We start from the raw sequence: 19,123 nt of genomic DNA, 5'->3' as shown, positions 1-19,123 counted from the left end.
TTCTAATGATATTATATCACTAAGCTCTCAGTTACTTTCAGGTCAGTGTGGAAGTTTGCTCTGCGTAACTATAATTCCCACACGTGTTGCATGTTTGGTCTATTTTATAAGATAAAATTCTGGGTATTTTTCTCTACTATCAAAGTAAAGCCAAGCAGAGATGTGATATTCTGGTGAGGGCACTGACCTTTATGTATTCTGCAAAGTACTGTGCTCATATGTTTCCCGGAGGTTTGGCTCTTACGCCAAGTTTAAAGTGCATGTTTTTGTGCATTAATGTCTCTTTAAACCACCAGATGGCAGAAGTGAGCAAACATAAACAGACGGAGATGGATTACTGCTGTTCAAGCTGCTTGCCACTAAGCAGGCCAGAAACAAAACCTCCATTTTTATTTTTAACATGTACCATTGTTACATCCCCCAAGAGGATGTCTCTTTTCCTACTAACCCTTTGTTTTGTCTAGGCTCCACCTCCCCTGTCCTGATTGGATGCTGCGCAGAGTCCGGCTAATTGGTCATCAACAGAGCACTACTTAAGGCCTGTGGAGCTGTGCTTCTGTGCCCTCTGGCCGTTTTGGTTGCCATACCTGTGCAGGCTTGCATGCCTTTGTAACTTGTATGAGCATTGTTGTTTTCATGTTCAGACTGCTTGTAGGGGAGAGCTGCCTTTTGCTTTGACACCCTGTTTTCTCCTGTTTATGTGTTGTTAGGTAGGTTATGGTTATAGGTTGTATATTTTGTTTCTTTGGAGTTAGGTAAGTTTCTTTTATTTCTACATCAGGGATGTTTTGTTTGTTATGTTGGCCTGGGCTCTCCCTGACGTTATACCTCAGTCTGAACCCAAATCTCATCACCAGCATTAAATAAACCTTCTACACTTATCATCTTGGCTCCTCCTTCTCTATCCACCGTTATGTTCGTCCCTTCAACCCCCTAGACTAGCCAGGGGACGTAACACCATGATCCTATTTGGAGAACGCTGAGAACACTGTGTGACACCGTCACGCACAAAGACATAATGTCATTTCATTTTGCACATAGCCATGAGACAAATAATGAACAAGAGAACTGAAACTCAAATGCTGTGAAGAAAACAAAATTCTTCTAAAACAATGAGAGAGACTGATAAAGTGAGAAATGATCAGTTCAACTTATTTTTGGTAAATGTGGTTTTACAAGTTACTGAGTCATGGGTTATACTCAGTTTTTTAACAGATGGCTTCTACATTTTGCCTTAGTTTTTGATAAATAAGTAATGATACCATGTAAAATGCTATGTTGTTGCTCAACTGAGGTTGTATTTAAATATTTTAAAGCCAGATGGTTTTCTTATGTATTTATACATAAAACCTTAGAATCGACAGAAGTTGTTTTTTCTTCTCACCACGGCCTACAGCCTTTCTGTGATGCATGGATATTAAGAAATGAAGTTCAAATAATAATAACTTCAAAAAAAATGTTACACTAAGTTAGGCTTTCTGTAATTTCAGTTCATGGTCAAGGCAACTGCCGGAGTTGAAACCGAGCACCAGAACGGGGCTGAATTTTGTATGGTTGTCGTTATGGTTCAGAAACTGCTCATTTCCTGGGTTTTCTTCCAAATTTTTTATATTTTAAAGATCATCATGCATTGTATTTAATATTTGGAATCATATATGCATACATTTACTTTTAACCAAAATTGTTTAAGGAAAATAATAAAATAATGTATGCTGCCTTTACATTTAAGGGCAGCGTTTACAGCTTTGTAGAGACAGGCTGCAGCTTTTCATGGTTTCCCCCTGTAGTATATATCTCTTAAAGAAATATAAATGTGCATAAAATGTACATTTTAAATAAAAGTCACTTTCAGTAACAAGTCATCAGCTTTCAGCTAAAAGAAATGGGGCATGTATAAAAGATCATGCGAGGGTGAGTTCCTCTTTTTTTTTTTTGCCTCATTTGTGTTATCGAAACGTCACAGGTCTGTCACATAATGTAAATTACAAAGGTACAAAGGCATGCTGACCACTGCCCCCAGTGCACAGACCTGTGAAATCAATGTCCTACCTTCCTGCTCCTCTCTACATTTTATTTTAGTGCCAACACTATAAATCTGTTTTACTTTTGTTATATCAGCTCTACATTTTTAAAAACAAACACCTGCATTTTATGTCCAACAGATGTTATCAGTGATTTTATTTTGTCATGAAAAATCCCAAAACAAAACAAAGATTTTAGAGATATTAGAATAATAAATAGAATAATAAAAGACATTTCTTCATTTCATATATAGGATTCTTGAAGTGAACACAACTTTAAAAACTCCTCTCTCTGTACATTCTGTGCAAGAAAAAGGTAAATGAATATAACTCTCAGCTGCTGCAGCCTTTGTCTGTTGCACTCTGTAGACTGCGTTCATTAAAAATACAAAGAACAAGGAAGTGTGTGGAGGAACGCATTTCGTAAGTGTTAAGCATTTCTGTACAGCACATCAACTCTGGTTTGGTGTTGCTGATGACTCATTTTGCTCTCAGTATGTTTTCTGTTTCAATCATGTGGACACAGCAGAGAAACTTTTATCTGGCAATAGGTGAGCTGCATTTGACATTTTTAGGTTGATCTGTCTTATTTATCTATACTTACACAAAGGGTCAGCGTGACAAGCACTGTTAAATTCAAAATGCCTTAAATTTAGAGTTAAATTTCCTTACACCTGATCTTTTCTTTAGTGTCTCTATATCAGAAACAAAACATGTTCATGTCTTGTTTCAGGTGTTTAATGAACCTTTGTTTTCTCTGCAGTCTCTTATCTCTTCATCTCATCTTCAGCTTCTGCAGGTCAGTCTTCTTTTGCGAAATTTGTTTCAGATTATAAGGTTTTGCATAAATATCACCACATGCAGAAAATGCTGAGCACTCTGTTGTCTTGTCTTTTTCTTTTGCTAGATTTTAACATCAGTTTAGTTGGGCCAGCTCGGTGCTATGGAAGAGTAGAAGTCTATAACAGCACCAGCAGGGGAAAACTCTGTGATGATTCCTGGGTCTTAAATGATGCTATAGTGGTCTGCAGAGAGTTGAAGTGTGGGAAAGCACTGGCAATCTCTCAGTCGGTCAGCTTTAATTCATCAAAAGAAGAAATGTGGCTTGCTGATGTAAACTGTTCGGGACGAGAAACGTCTCTAATGCAGTGTCCTCATGGAAGATTTGGAGAAAATGGCTGTGAACACAATAAGGGTGTGGTTGTTGTCTGTTCAGGTGATTTACATCTACATTTTAGAGCTAGGCCCATAGAGCTTTATAAGTCAATACACTTTGATGCAGCCATGCCACTTTGAGGTTAATAGGTGCAGCACAGGGGTGTAACACTTCCTCCCTCAGAGCAGTTCCAAGATAAATTAGATTAATGATAAATAGTATTCATATAATTGCTGCAGTATAGTTGGCATTATAATAAGTAGACAAAGGAATGTGAGAATGCAAAATGATAATGTGAGGTTAAGCCTGTTTTCATCGTCACTGTAAACAAACACAAGAAGAAAAGTAAGAACAGTAAAGCTTCTGAACAGGAATATGAACCATCAACAAGTGACATGATGTGGCTGCAAAAATATCACTTATGCATTAATGCCTTTGAACCTTGTATATACATATCTATTGTATATATCTGTATTTCTTGACATGCAAACAGCATCTTATAGAGGAAGTCTTCATGACAGTTAGGAACAGCAGTTGAGTTGCTAAATTTAACGTAACAAGTTGTGATTATGAATGACACTTCACAGTTGCCAACAGGTCTATTTTGATGATATTTAGTACAGTGTACAGTAATAGATTCCCAGACGACTGAAGTGAATGAATGCAAAATATCTTACTTTAACACTGTAAAAGTGGTATGGACTGAATGTTACTTTGTTTTCCTATTTTTAATGTAGAGACCCTGCAGCAGCCCAACATCTCCCTGGCATCTCTTGATGAAGTACAGGTCTGGGGTCCTAATGCAGATGCAGAGGTCACCAAGGGCCATAGCTTTGTCTTAACCTGCTTCATTAACTCAAGCCTCAACCCAAGCCATTTCAGTCTGATCTTCTCCAACATCCCAAACATCAAGCCAGCAGTCAACAACTCAGCTTCCTTTAGTTTCCCTGTAGCTGAGTATAAACACCAGGGCAACTATAGCTGTGTGTATTACATAACTCTGGAATCAGAGAACTTTACTTCTACTGAGTCAGCACCGATCCATGTCGTCATCAAATGTAAGTAGACCACTGGACATAAATATCACCATTACTGTATGTCATCTTCAGTAATTTACAGGGTCACTTGATCCAGTGCAACAAGTTCAAATGTGTAATGGAAAATGATAACACAACCAGCAATTCAAAGTAATACTTCCAAAAGTCGTCATTCCTGTATTATGTAAACATTAAGCAAACACTTTTTAAGATGGATCAGCTTTTACATCACCATCAACACTGTACTCACCAGCCACTTCATTAGGTGTACTCGTTCAACTTCATGTGGCAGCAACTCGATGCAGAAGAATTTTATTTAACCCTTTAAATAAATGGGCGATCGTGGCTCAAGAGTTGGCAGTTCGTCATGTAATCAGAAGGTTGCCGGTTCGAGCCCCGACAGTCTCGGTCGTTGTGTCCTTGGGCAAGACACTTCACCCGTTGCCTACTGGTGGTGGTCAGAGGGCGCCAGTGTCCGGCAGCCTCGCCTCTGTCAGTGTGCCACAGGGCAGCTGTGGCTACAATGTAGCTTGCCATCACCTGTGTGTGAATGGGTGGATGACTGAACGTGTAAAGCGCTTTGTAGTCCTTAGGGACCAAGTAAAGCGCTATACAAATACAGGCCATTTACCATTTAAGACCTACCATAGAACAAAGTCCGCCAGAGCTTATCTTTATATTTTTACATGTCGTAGTGCCATTTTTGGGAGCATTTCAAGTTGCTATACATCAATACAACCATTATAGCCCAAACTTTAATAATATGTATGCGTTAATATGTATGCATTAAGTGCACAATAACTACACAAATGGCAAAAAAGTAAACCACAAAAAAAAAATGAAAATCGTTTTTGGTTTTTTTTTACATATATTTCTAGTTAGAGAAATTTAAGAGGTTTATCCCTCAAAACTGTATATACAAAAACGTTGCACAAACTAGTTTCCAACAACAGGAAATTTATTTTGAGTGTCTTCATGTTTTTATTTTTGAGATACACCAATTTTTATATACTGTAGGAAAAAACAAAAATAAATATTATAATGCAAATTTGCAAAAAAGAAAAACAGCATGTGCATCAAAATAAACTATTTCCAGCAGTGAAATTTGAGTTCTAAGCATCCCAGAAACTATACAGAAAAGCATAGAGTCAAACATGACTTAAAAAAAAAAACCTTATAAGGCCCCGAAGGTAAAAAAACCAAACAAACTACATTTTCTTGTTGCTGCAAGCGCTTTTTATGCAATTTTTGCAAAGCTTTATGTGGAAGGAAACTGTGACCTAGGACAAGTTGATGGCACAAGATGTAAATACAACTCATCCGGTTTCATATGCAAAATTTTTTATTGCGCTAGCTTACGTGGTTGCAGTTCTACAAGGATTTAAAAAAAGTTACGCAAAACAGAGCGTTCCCGCTCCGACCGGTTTTAAAGGGTTAAGGGATTTTAAATGCTGGTGGTCTGAGTATTTCTGAAACTGTGGATGTACTGGGATTTTCCCTCACAACCATCTTTAGGGTTCACAGGGGATGATACAAAAAGGAGAAAATATCTACAAGCTGATTGGAAGGCAACACTAACTCAAATAAATTGTTCAGCCAAAGTCTGAAGATCAGCTCTGAAAGCACAAAACATAAGACCTTGCAGTAGATGAGCTACACCAGGTGAAGACTACACCAAGTTCCTCTACTGTCAGTTAAGAACAGAAAACCGAGGCTACATTTCACACAGGCTCACCAATATTAGACTACAGAAGACTGGTTGTTGTTCCCTGGTCTAATGAATACTTATTTGTGCAACATCCAGATAGTAGTATCAGAAATTGGTGTAAACAGCACTCCACATCTAAACTCAGCAACTCAGTGTTACCTTGGGTCCCAGTGTTCCAACATCTGGAAGAACTGGAGATTGACGATGTACAACACAAACTCAACGGCAAGAGGGCGAGAGGTAATAATCATCAGTAATGTCAGGTAAAGGGGGAGATCATCCTTTTCACTCTCCTAGATTTGGTATTAAGCTTTAGGATCAACTGGTGCGATGAAGGCGTTGAATGCAAGAACAGCTGACCTGAAAGAGAAGATCGTGGTTGTGCTGGGAGCCTGGTCCATCTGTGCCCGACTACCAAAACTACAGAAAGTTTACTAAAGATGTGAATGCAGCATTACAGACAATCCCTGCTGAGACCATAACTGAAACCAACCAGCTGATCTACACCATGGCAACAGTGATCCTTTAGATGCTTGGCTACAAGATAAACACAAGGAGCAGTACCCCTTCCTGCAGTTTCTTACATCACTCATGTTGCAAGAGAAAACTCATCTGTTATGATGTTAGAGCGCTTCAACAGACAGCATGCTAATGCCGCTCTGTTTCCACACTAAGTGCTGCTCGCAACTGATCTTGAAATGGTGAAAGCAGAGCTAATGGCAACTTGTCTGGTATGCTAATCTTCCATCAGTCTCCCATCAAGAGAAAAATGCAAGTTGCTGGCCTCTTAGCTTGACAACCTCCAGCCATTTTTAACAGGACATGGAGAGAATATCTACCCCATACAGACTGTCAAATGGCATTAATTCTGCTTCCACAGACAACAGCTAACTCCATATACAAGATAACAGTAAAGTAAGGGATGGATCGATCAAGCCAAATCAAATGAAACAAAAACAAAACTTAGAGCAATAGAATCTAATAGTCTCCTATATAAGAGTCCAAGTCTCCTGGATTCAGTTATTGTGGATTATAGCTATAGTCTGTTTGTATTACAGAACTTTGTTGGAGGTAATTGAAAACACAGTTTAGTTTTTTGAGGAATGTAAATATTACTACAGTTTGTTATTCTCAAAAGTGAACAAATCGGGTATTGTGAAGTTGTGATGGGAAAATTGTAACTGCAGGTCTGTACAGCAAACAGGAAATCCAGATTCCTGCTTCCTGTATCACTGTCTGCACGCACATGTACACTTTCACTTTCTTCCAAACTGTATAAAACATTAGTGCAGCAGTTGCATCATGTGAAAAAGAAAGAAAACCTGACCACAGCCTTACTGCTTCCATAAGAATTATGAAGATAATTTACAGGATAAGCTGTTCATCAAATGCACTTTATTAACTGATCATCAACTAGTCAGGTCTGGTTTCCACAATGTGTCTGGGAGTGTGGACTTTCCATCAACTGCATCAACTGCAAAGAAAAATGTGAAATCAGGACCCACACACCATTTGATTGTCAGTCGCAGCACTTTTATTCGGATCCACAATGTTTTCCACTGCTACAGCACCTTGTGTTCAACTGGGAAGCCAGCTTTCCAGCTCCCTCCCACACCACACACACCTCTCCTTCCCAACTCCAGACACTAAAAGGGGGGAGAGCTCATCAGTTAAAATCCCTCACACCTGTACTCTTCGACCTCCCGGTACCACCCCTCCGCTGCAGCAGAGTCAGAGACCGAATCTCTGCCACACCAAGAGCAACATCTCCGACTCTTCAGCTATACTGAACAGTATCATGTATGGCAAAAACTAAACACACCAAATCAGCACAAACACTTCGCACTAACTTTTAAGCACAGATGTAAATGAGTTTGGTTTTGTTGTACAGCCACTGTACCTGGGCAGTCAGCGGTCATTGAGGCCACCATGAACTAATTGCTTCCATATTGTAATCCTTTATTTCTTAGTTCCTTGGCTGCTGCTGGTCTATGTAGTAGTTCCTGCTGTGATCCTGCTGCTACTGCTGGTCTTGATGGTGGTGTGTCTGGTAATCAGGAGACGACGAGCAAAACAACGTGAAGGCCATGTCCAGATGCAAAGTCTGTCCTTACCTGTGCAATGTATCAAATGAACAGATATTTTGGTGATATAGATGTGCATCAGTCAATCTTTTCTACTACTTATGTTTCAGTTACTGCCACAAACCGTTATGAAGATGAGGAGGAGGAGGAAGAGGAGAGGGATTATGTGAATGTTCAACCAGTGGACAGAAAAGAGACAAACGACACACAAGAAGTGGATGAAGACAAAACTGATGATCATGATTATGAAAACATGGAGAATGAAGATAATTACATAGGATGCACACTGCTGTCTGTGAGTATAGAGGAGAGAGCAGAGGAAGACACAGACGAAACCAGTGATGATGATAATTATGAGAACATGAAGGATGGAGATAATTACAAAGGATGCACACCTCTGTCTGTGAGTATAGAGGACAGAGCAGAGGAAGACACAGACGAAACCAGTGATGATGATAATTATGAGAACATGAAGGATGGAGATAATTACAAAGGATGCACACCTCTGTCTGTGAGTATAAAGGACAGAGCAGAGGAAGACACAGATGAAACCAGTGATGATGATGATGATAATGAAAACGACTATGAAAATGTAACGGAGGAATATGCCGAACAAACTGTAGACATTTATGGAGAGGAGCAGAAATTTTATCAAATCTTTTAGGTTTCCAATGATTAGTATCAACCTGGGGAGCCAACATATGAGAACTACACAAGAAGAATACACACATGAACACTTTGAAGTCCGTTGATCTTCTCGGTCTGAACTTCTATTTCATAGTGTAACATGAATCTAATATCTAATAAAATCTAATGGAGTGTTTGTTAACTCAGCCAAGGCAGTTATGTTTATGTACGTGAGTCATTCTGTCTGTATGTACAAAAAACTGTACAATAGCTTGAAAGGTTTTTAACAATTTTTGATTAAACCTTGTAGGGGTGTAGGACAGGGTCATGTTAACAATCATTAACATGACCCTTACATCCACCAAAGTCACCAAAGTCAACTCAATGAGTTAAAACTGACATAAACCCATATACTACAACAAAGAAACTAGGATTTTTACACATGCGGTGTGAGCTGTCAACATATAGAAAATACCTAAAGTCCTACTTTAACTGCAACCTCTCCTTCAAGGTCAATAGATTGAGTTGAAGGTACCACATATGATATATATGGATATATAAGTTCAGGATCTGTGCTAACAAAACCACTAAGGCAAGGCACAGAGGAGGAATCCTGATTAGATTACTCAGCCTCTTCACTTGGCTCCTTTCAATGTGAATGAGCAGAAGCTCTACTTTGAGCTTCCTCTGGATGTCTACTGTATTTACACTACCTGCAACACTGAACCCAACCACCACCCAGAGGAAACTCATTTCAACAGCTTACATCCACAACCTCATTTATTTGGACACTATGCTGAGCTTAGTGCTGCTGACATCCCACAAGTCTACCAGGACAGCTCATGCTTCACTTTCCCACCACTGTGAGCCGCATCCCACCAGCCATTCTGTTTCTAGCACAGAATCAAGGCCTTGGATTTGGAGCTGATGACTCATCTTCACTGCCAGCCAAAAAATCAAATGTAGGTTGAATGTTGTAATTTTTATCGATGCCTACACAACATGCCATTTGCAAAAAGAAGTTGCCAGGATTGCCCCATGTCTCTGACCCTATTTGTTATATTCAGTGTTGGGAAGGTTATTATAAAATGTATTCCACTACAGAATACATGCCCCAAAATGTATTTTGTAACATATTCCAATACGTTACTCTCATTGAGTAACGTATTCTGAATACTTTGGAATACTTAATATATTATCATGCTTTTTACAACTACATGGATGCACTATTGCCATGTGATTTATTACTATTACTGAAGGTTACTCGCCATACCAATAGCAACTAGATTTTAAAGTCTTATTATAAAATGACTAACGTAGGGTGGACATTAGGTAAGATTGCACTTTTTGCAGCCATCTCGTATAGAAAACTATTCCGCGTGTATATAAAACAGGTCCACGGCTCCAAATGGTAGTAAAGGGACCTGGCTAATATGTCAGGTTCCGTGTTGAGCCCGTAACTAGTTTTACTGTCTCTCGCTAGCAAATTTGAAAGGCTGCTTCAACCAAACTTATTGTTTCAGAGGAAAAACACGAACACAGTGTACAGTCGAGTCTTAATAGCTTACTTACAACTGGGCTCGTCAGCCACTGTTTTTGGCTGTAGTGGGTATTATTATATTTACTTGCTTCATACGTCCTATGCATGTAACACACTGCCTATTGTCTTCATATTAAATAATTTTTGGAATAATACTTTTTAAAAATATTTCTTCACATAATTATGCAAGTGGGGTTGGACATGGGCCGCGAGATTGAGACACAGGCATTAGAGCCTCTTAATGTGTGCTTTGTTTGAGTTTCCACCGGCGTGGAATTGCCAAAAATAGAAAGGGCATAGCCTAACATATGAAACTGGAAAAGACCACTGTGTAATCCATTTATTTCAACAAAGTAACTGTATTCTGAATATCACCTTTTTAAACGGTAACTGTAATGGAATATATTACAATATCAATTGATATTGGAAAGCATCAGTAATTAATTAGAGATTATGTATCGGAATTTCAGGAGCAGGACCACGCCTCCAAACACGTTCCTTCCGGTTGTCATCTATATAGGTTCCCCCAGTTCTGCAAGCTGTTCATTCTCGTTTACATGCCCCACCTTCCCTTCTTCCTTGTTCTCAATTCTTTAACTTCTTCATTTCTTTTTAGTGCATGGGTATCTGCCAGGCCCGGGAGCCATCGCCAGTCCCCTTCAAGGCCTTCCCCTAACCGCAGCTCAATTCATGTCAAAGCATTCACATTTACCTACGAAAACGCTGTCAAACCTAAAATGCGGATGTGGGCCCAGCTAGTGAATGTATTCTTAATGTAGCAGTGATGGCCTGGCTTCTAATGGGTTTTGCCCCATAGATAATAGACCCTGGCTGCCATGGCTAGCCAGCCCCATGCCCAACCTAACCTAGCTCCTTAATCTTGCCCCTAGCTAAGAATTTCAAAGATGAACTAAGTAAATAAAACACATATTTACATATATAAGAGCCTCTGAGAAGGCTGACTGTATTGCAGCCAGGCTGACAAAGAGTCACAGCTCTGTTGAACCTTTATCTATTATTAATCTTAACTTGACAAACTTCCTTACAAATAAAATTTCAACCATTCGAGATGGAAAAAGAGGAATTTATACTGCTTTTCTCATCTCTCTGAGGTAAGATTAATAATTAGTTAGTCCATTCCATCAGCATATCTATTGGCCCCCAACTCTACAAGATTATTCAGTATGGCCTATATGGCTCATATTTGATCCAAGTGTTTTACCCAATTATAGCTTTTCTTCAAAAGTCTCTGTGCTTGTCTTGCTTGCCCTCACAGTGGGTACTATACTGCATATGAAGATGCTACCTAGTTCTATTTATATACATACTAGTTATATTTATGTATTATACCAGACACACACACCATCTTGATTAAACTACGGCCATGTCTTAAAGACAAAGACCTCGAGCACCTGTGACTTTCTACTTTAATGAAATGAAATATGGTGTCTAAACACATTTCACAGACCAGATGCTGATTCAGAGTAGCAATACCATGACTAATGTGACAAAACCTTGGGTTGAGTTTTGACCTGGATGTAGACCTGCTGTCACGGTCTGCCGAGGCAAGCCTTAGGACCAGGAAGCGGCAGCTCTGGTGCAGGTGAGTATTTATTAACACGAGTAGAAATAAACAGCAATGGCGGGTGAACATGAGCAGGAAAACCTAAACTGGGCAGAGCTAACACAAAACAAACCAGAACAAAGATGCAGGGAGGTCCGGGGAAATACACACAGAGAGACGGATGGAGAGACGCAGGGAGACCGAGGGGAAACAACACAGACGAACCAGCAACGACTAAGACAGAAGACAAGACTTAAAAACACTCAGAGAACATTTGGCAGATGGCAGGTCATGACAGACAGTTCAATTCTCATCCCACTCATGGCACTTTGTTATAAATGTTGTAATAAGTGTGCTACATTTGTTGCACATCAAAATTACTTTAAAAAAACAAAACAAAAAAAACCTGACAAAACCATGAGCAATTATCTGGAATAACTCATTTCAACATCTTATTTCTTAAGGCTGTATTTTTAGCAACAACACTTACTGTGTTTTAAAAACAAAATGGTAGGTTTATAAATGAGACTGAGTCTTATTTGATTTCCTTGTTTTAGGTCTCAAACATAGTCCAGCATCGACGAACCATCAGTTTGGAAGGGTTACCGATATTTGTTCGCGACGACGAGACCAAACTCTTCTTAACATGTCTGGTGAGCATGCAAATCTACTCAATCTTCAGTTTTGGTTTTCAGAGACTTATATGTACTGTTTTTTTATTTTGCATAGGATACAGATCCAGTTGAGAGGGCAACCCGAGGTGTTACGGTGGGCATCCTCACTGTTCTGGAGGACTACGTGGGACCCAACTCGCAGTCCACAGTGGTCAACACTGCCATTGTTTTGGAAGAGGACATTATTCTTGATGATCTGCCAGACCTTCCCACTGCCTTTGCCTACCTGTTTGGCCTACTTTATGGGCTCAACATGGAGTTTCCCAAAGAACTCAAGTACACATTTGAAGCTGTTTTTATGGAGTTGACATCTACCTGTTCCCAGAGGGTTAGAAGCTTCAAAACCAAGCTCTTAACCAAAGTCTAACCTATTTGACAACATGTTCAACTCAAATGCAACTTGTGTCAAACATAATGCAGCAATTTGTTTTGATTTACAGTTTTTGGGTTTTGTGGTAAGTTGCTCTGAAAAAGGTTAATTTCTGGCTTTAAGAAAACGGTAAGGTGCAGAAAGTTCTGAATCAATCTCTTCTGTTCTAACTTTACTTAATGTAGCTTGCATGACTGACTGCAGATTTCATGTATAACAAGTTTTTAAAAAATGTTGAAAGTGTTTATTCTAACTTGAACTGTTTTAAACATTTTTTATAATCTGGTTTTAGGTACATTTGTACTAGTTTTATAACAAATGTGGCGCAATACTGAACTTCAGAGGAAATTTGTGTTGATACCATTACTATTAAAAGACAAGTGGTGGAAAAATTTGTTTGAAAGTTGTTTGCTGTATGGAAACCAGATAGAAGTTGTTCACATCCTGCCATCTGATGTTTTGAATCTGTTTGTTAGTGACTATATCAAGATAGGTTTGATATTCTGCCTGATAATACCACACCTTTAAGTTGAATGAGTAACATTTGTTACAAAAATTTGACTTTGTTTTTGGAAGGACTTTATTTGTGGCTGAATGTTGTCAGTATGTTAAAAATGGCTGATCTCAAAAGTCAACATTGTCAGTGGTGCAGTTGTGTTTGAACACAAAGTTATTTGAAAGTCAACTCTGTAAACATTCATTGGTACAACAGGGAGCACCTCATGGAAACTATAAAAGATACTTTTTCTAAACTTTAGGAAATCGATTGGCAAAACATACAAAAAAATGTTGTGTAAACTTTAGGAAATACGTTGCCAAAACTAAAACTAATACCTTGTGTGAACTTTAGGAAATACGTTGCCAAAGCTAAAACTAATACCTTGTGTGAACTTTAGGAAATACGTTGCCAAAACTAAAACTAATACCTTGTGTAAACTTTACAAAATACGTTGTCAAAACTAAGACTAATACCTTGTGTAAACTTTAGGAAATACGTTGCCAAAACAATAAAATATGAGTTAAGAAAAAGCACAATTCTTAATTTTGTAAACACAAAAACATTAGTTGAAGCAACTTTGCTCCTAAACTTGAAATTATAAGTTATCCATCAGAACCTAAAAACATAAATGCAGTGAGTTGCCTTGAGTTTTTAAGTTTTCGCAACGTTTTTTTTTTTTTACAGTGCAGCTGATCGGATCGGCAAAGCGTGTTTCTGGAATATTATGTTTTTGTTGCTGCAAGCACTTTTTATGCAGTTTTTGCAAAGCTATATGTGGAAGGAAACCGTGACCTAGGACAAGCTGATGGCATAAGATGTAAGCAGAGGTGGGTCGAGTATCCAAAAATTGTACTCAAGTAAGAGTATCATTACTTTAAATATTATTACTCAAGTAAAAGTGAAAAGTAGTCGTCAAAAAAGTTACTCGAGTAAGAGTAAAAAAGTACTTGGTTTTATTAGTCCTTTATTTATCCAGGTAAAAAATGTCATTGAGATTAAAAACCTCATTTCCAAGAAAGACCTGGCATCATGAAAAGGCTACTCAAGTACTAAATAGGGATGGGTACCGGTATCCGGTGCCATGATGGCACCGGCACCGTTTCAAAAGTACCGGTTTGGCACCGGTATCGGATAAAACCTAAACGATACCCATCCGTAGTACTAAGTAGCAAGTAACTGTTTGAAATGTCCGATTTATTTTATAAAAAAAATGCTATCAGACAAACAAAAATAAATAAATATACAAATACAAATCCAGTATTTTCTTAATGTTTTATTCTTCATTGCTCTATAAATATAAATAAGACTATATTATTATTTGAGCCAACCTGCCTCTCTGTGCATCCCTGAACCTGTGCAAACCTTGTTTCTTTTATTATATTATTTTATTCTCAGAAGATTTTATATTTCCTGGGGCTGAAATTCCCCTAGGTGGCGTTGTAATTTTATTACTTTTTATAACCCCGCCGACCACTTGGCCACATACTAAGCTGAATTTCAACCTGCTGACCTTCTACCACTCATCCATTGAGAGCCTGCTAACTTACTGCATCACAGTATGGTATGGCGGCTGCACTAAGAATAGAATAGAATAGAATTCAACTTTATTGTCATTGCACATGTCACAAGTACAAGGCAACAAATTGCAGTTTGCATCCATCCAGAAGTGCTTTAGCCATAATATAGATATATTACAAAATATATATTAGCAATAATGTAGATATATAGATATATTACAGAAATGGGTCTGTTATGGGTATGAGAGTACAAAATGTGGGTCTATTATGTGTATGTTACAATTTACAGGGTATGAAGGTATGTTATGAATATGCTATAACTATAAGTATGTACAGGCTGTAGTGGGTGTACAAGCTATGTACAGGCTATGAACAGGATATAAATATGAAAACTGTACAGAAATATGAGGAGGGTAGATCGAGGCTTCAGAGTATAGTCAGGACAGCACAAAAGATCATCTCCCCTCCCTGATGGACATTTATTCCTCCGGCTGCCTCAGCAGAGCAGTAAACATCATCAAGGACAGTTCCCACCCTGCTTTTAACATGTTCAGCCTGCTTCCCTCATATTTGTACATTTTATGTTTTTTTTTTCTCTGTTAATACTGTCAATATGTATATAGTGGTGCAGAACTGTGCCCCTCCCCCAGCATGTTGGCACTGAGTAGGAGATGCTCTGTATCTCATTGTATAACTGTATAGGGCTTTGGAGTTGACGTCACGCCGCAATGCATTGTGGGAGCGCGGCGCCATGTTCGGGGTCTATGAATCAAAACAAACACACTGTGTTGGAACGACGATTACAAGATGCTTAAAAGCAGCTCCAAAGAAACGGACGGTATAGAGACCGATTACATCCAGAGGCGAAGCGGCGGTATTTGCAGAAAATAGCGTGCATTGGAAATGTGGACCCGTATGAAATACGGTCGTGGAGTAGAAACCCTGAAGACCAACCGCTACTGACGTAGCCTGACATATTTTCGTACCTTGTCTGTGGAGTCAGCGCGTACAAGTCGTCATTCAAACAAAGGTAAGTCAGCTCGAGTACTGCGTATGAAATGCGTTTGATTTCCCTGCAAACATTCAGATTAGTGCAGCATAAATTCATTCATGAGGGGAAATTACAGTGAGAACATGTGGAGGCTCTGTTAGAGGGATAACATAGTGAGTTCAGTGCATTGATGTGACATTGTCCTGAAGGATTTAGTTATTCTCTATGGTTAAAGAAATTGCAATGATTTATTCATATTTATTATAAATAATTCTAATTATACATCTTGCTTCCATATTTGTATCCTGTGTCACTAAAAATACATTTTATTTTAACTTTATACATTGATTAATGACCTGCAGAATCTCCTTATCATATTAAGTGATTCATAATTGTCACTTTATGCTTTCTCCATCTCTAAAGTGATGACATCCTTGCATTACATACTTTAGGTTCATTTTCTGCAGGCAGGTTTCTGACAGAGAACAGGCAGATTTACACTATAACATGCAGCCTTCTATAGATGGACACATAAAGAAATGAAAAATTACATGTATGTGCTAACTTTCTAAAAACGTTGTTACATTTATGATAAAGTAGTCTGCCTTGGCTCATAGTTCTTGTCTTTAAATGAACTTTGTGTGTTTCAGGTCCTGCACTCTCAAAGACTGAATGAACCAGCATTGCAGCCATGGGTCACTGTGAGCATCACAGGGAAGGTTGGAGCCGCCCACTGCACCTGTAAGGCCGGAGTCGTGGAGACCTGCAGCCATGTCACTGCTCTTCTGTTTAATGTAGAAGCAACAGTGCGGATCCGTGGCACAAGGACTGTTACAGATGAACCTGCATGCTGGGTTTTGCTGGGTAATGTGACCAAGATACAGCCAGAGGTTGGCCATAAGATAGACTTCTCCTCTTCAGCTGCCCAAAAAAGGCTCTTGATCAAAAAATAAACAGACCATCTATATTGAAAGGCAAAAGGAGCCGTCCTCAAAAAAGAAAAATCACACCTGCTACTGTGGAGGAGTTGTCACTGCTATAATGCCATAATGTTTTATCTAGGGGTCTAGATTTATGCCTGTAGTGCACTGCTGTGTAAATAATTTGCATTTACTTTATATGTAATGACTGAGTCCCACTGTTCAAAAATTGAATAAAGAAACAAACTAATATTTGCCTTTTTTTTTTATTATTAAAACCACTTTATACAACATCACATCCGTTACAGTGTAGAATCCCTATCATTTATAGTTTACAAGTGACAAAATGTTTACATAAAATCATGACAGTGTTTACATGATATCACCCACTACTAATATTACCTTAATTACTGTATCTTTTGAAAAAATACCACTATTTATACAGCAAAAGACTTAGGAATGTTTAACAGGAGCAGGTTTCATTTTTTCCTGGTTTTATTATCACACTGTTCACCAAATGCAGCAAACCTTCACCATCTTATCCTGAAGGGTCACCTCTTCACCCTCACATGGAAGAAGTAATCTGATTGGCATGGTGGTATGTTTGAAGCAGGTCCCTTGTGTAGCGCTGGAACTCAGTCATGATGTTTCATCCATTTCATAAGCTGGTTTGCTGCAATGATGCCAAATAATTAGCATCTCTATAAATAGAAGGTAGTTCTGCAAAATCACTCAGTAGGATGTTTGTTCTAATTTGCTATGAGCTCAGAGTGCATCGAAAATAAAACTAATAGGCTATAAAGAGTGATATGAACATATTTAGAACTTACCGGAATGAAAATGTCTGGAGCACCAACAGATATTTGGAGATGGAAGAGAACTGGAGCTCGTCTCACAGCTGCTATCCAGGCTAGATGCCTTTGTTTGCTAACATCGATACACGAGCTGCCTCATGTTGCTTCCAGGTTGGGAAAGAATGAAAAGATAAACCATTTTCAAGCTTATTCTCTTGCTGGTCGTGCGCTCGAACATTGCAGCGGACCACACAGCAAGAACAAACCGTGGCTGTTGTGTGTGCCTTCGCTCCTTCGTCGCTTGCGCTTAGACCCCGAACATGGCGGATCAGGCCAAAATCCTTTCCACGCCCACCCCCGTGACATCACGCTCCAAAGCCCTATAGTGACAATAAAGGCATTGTATTTTATTCTATTCAAGCATCAGATTGTTCTGTCATCGCTGGATTCACCCTGTTGGATCTCATGCTCCCTTGGACCTGCCGGCTGAACCTCCACCATTTTGGGGTTGGTATGGTCTTCCAGAGGCGGCGTGAACCGCAGCAACTTCCAACAAATGAGATATGCTCCAGCCAGCAAAAATGCGAGCACCCGTCAGATGGCCCTGCTAAACAACATCACTGGCAAATAAAACTTTTGTCTTAAATGACTTTTCTCTCTCATCGGAGTTGGATTACTTTTTCCTGACTGAAACCTGGCTTCCCCCCAGTGAGTTCTTCTTTTTCTTGGCGCTTCTTCCTCCTGACTGTGCTTTTACTAGCTCCCCTCGGGTTTCTTGCAGAGGCAGAAGGCTAGCCTCGTTTTTTAGAAACAATTTTCGATGTCGAAAACTGCCTCCTGTCTTGTACCCCGGCTTTGAGGTGCTGCTATTGGAGTTAAACTCTGTCCCCTTGATTATTTTTGCTGTGGTGTACCGACCTCAATAAGGATTTTAATGTTGAATTCGCTGACTTACTAGGGAGCCTTTTCTTACAAGGTGGCCGTATTTTAATTGTTGGCGATTTCAACATCCATATTTGCTGTGAGACTGGACCCCTAGTCAAGGACTTCCCTACCCTTATTGACACTTTTAATCTCACTCAATGGGTTAATGAACCAACCCATGTAAAAGGACATATGCTTGATCTGGTACTGTCTTTTGGGTTGGATATTTCCGTTACGGATATCAAGGACTCTGGAATTTCAGATCATTTTCCGGCCATGTTTAATGTTTCAGTGTGTAATGTGGAGCTGAACAGTGAGGGTCCACTGCGCCAACTGCACATGATTAATTCCCAGATGACCGCTTGTTTCTCCGCTACTTTTACCAGCTCTGTCCTTTATGTCCTTTACTGTCGTTAACAGTAACAAGGATCTTTTGGTTGATGAGCTCACTAATCTGTTTAACTCAACACGCTTCTCTATTCTCGATACTGTGGCTCCTCTAAAGACTAAGTGCGCTAAACTTTTACGTCAACCCTGGGTGAACAAAACTACCCGCACTCTCGTGACGTGAATGCCATCGCACTGAGAGAAAATGGAAAAAGGGCAAACTTCAGGTATACTTTGACATCCTTCACAATTGTCTCTCAAATTATCAAAAGACTGTTAAAGCTGCAGAGTCTGCCTTCCTGTCAGGTAT

The 19,123-nt window shown here is 39.2% G+C and overlaps 1 protein-coding gene and 1 long non-coding RNA gene across 2 annotated transcripts; one reads left to right on the top strand and one right to left on the bottom strand.

The window, feature by feature from the left end:
* The first annotated feature begins 2,496 nt into the window (after positions 1 to 2,496).
* Positions 2,497 to 8,670, top strand: LOC148094680 (uncharacterized). The gene is made up of 6 exons (XM_087837332.1): positions 2,497 to 2,572; positions 2,785 to 2,820; positions 2,929 to 3,237; positions 3,915 to 4,235; positions 7,893 to 8,024; positions 8,117 to 8,670. Exons 1-6 carry the CDS (start codon positions 2,497 to 2,499, stop codon positions 8,668 to 8,670), a joined length of 1,428 nt encoding a protein of 475 aa, XP_087693458.1.
* Positions 8,671 to 17,182: 8,512 nt separating this feature from the next.
* Positions 17,183 to 17,846, bottom strand: LOC148094679 (uncharacterized). Its single transcript, XR_015718439.1, has 3 exons — positions 17,769 to 17,846; positions 17,539 to 17,666; positions 17,183 to 17,381 (listed from the first exon to the last, which is right to left on the bottom strand). It is a non-coding gene; the product is annotated as an uncharacterized LOC148094679 (long non-coding RNA).
* Positions 17,847 to 19,123: the final 1,277 nt, after the last annotated feature.

This window comes from Neolamprologus brichardi, unplaced genomic scaffold (genome assembly GCF_056152115.1).
Source record: "Neolamprologus brichardi isolate AB-2024 unplaced genomic scaffold, ASM5615211v1 NODE_ptg000031l+_length_7269946_cov_1, whole genome shotgun sequence".
Taxonomy (NCBI): Eukaryota; Metazoa; Chordata; class Actinopteri; order Cichliformes; family Cichlidae; genus Neolamprologus; species Neolamprologus brichardi.
This window is presented reverse-complemented; position numbering and strand designations above follow the sequence as displayed.

Bases quoted from the DNA above. Each gene is read 5' to 3' on its own strand.
- LOC148094680 (XM_087837332.1), top strand. From the start codon at position 2,497: ATGACTCATTTTGCTCTCAGTATGTTTTCTGTTTCAATCATGTGGACA. The intron at 3,238-3,914 runs GTGATTTACATC...TTTTTAATGTAG, and splicing joins TGTGGTTGTTGTCTGTTCAG to AGACCCTGCAGCAGCCCAAC. The intron at 4,236-7,892 runs GTAAGTAGACCA...TTTATTTCTTAG, and splicing joins GATCCATGTCGTCATCAAAT to TTCCTTGGCTGCTGCTGGTC.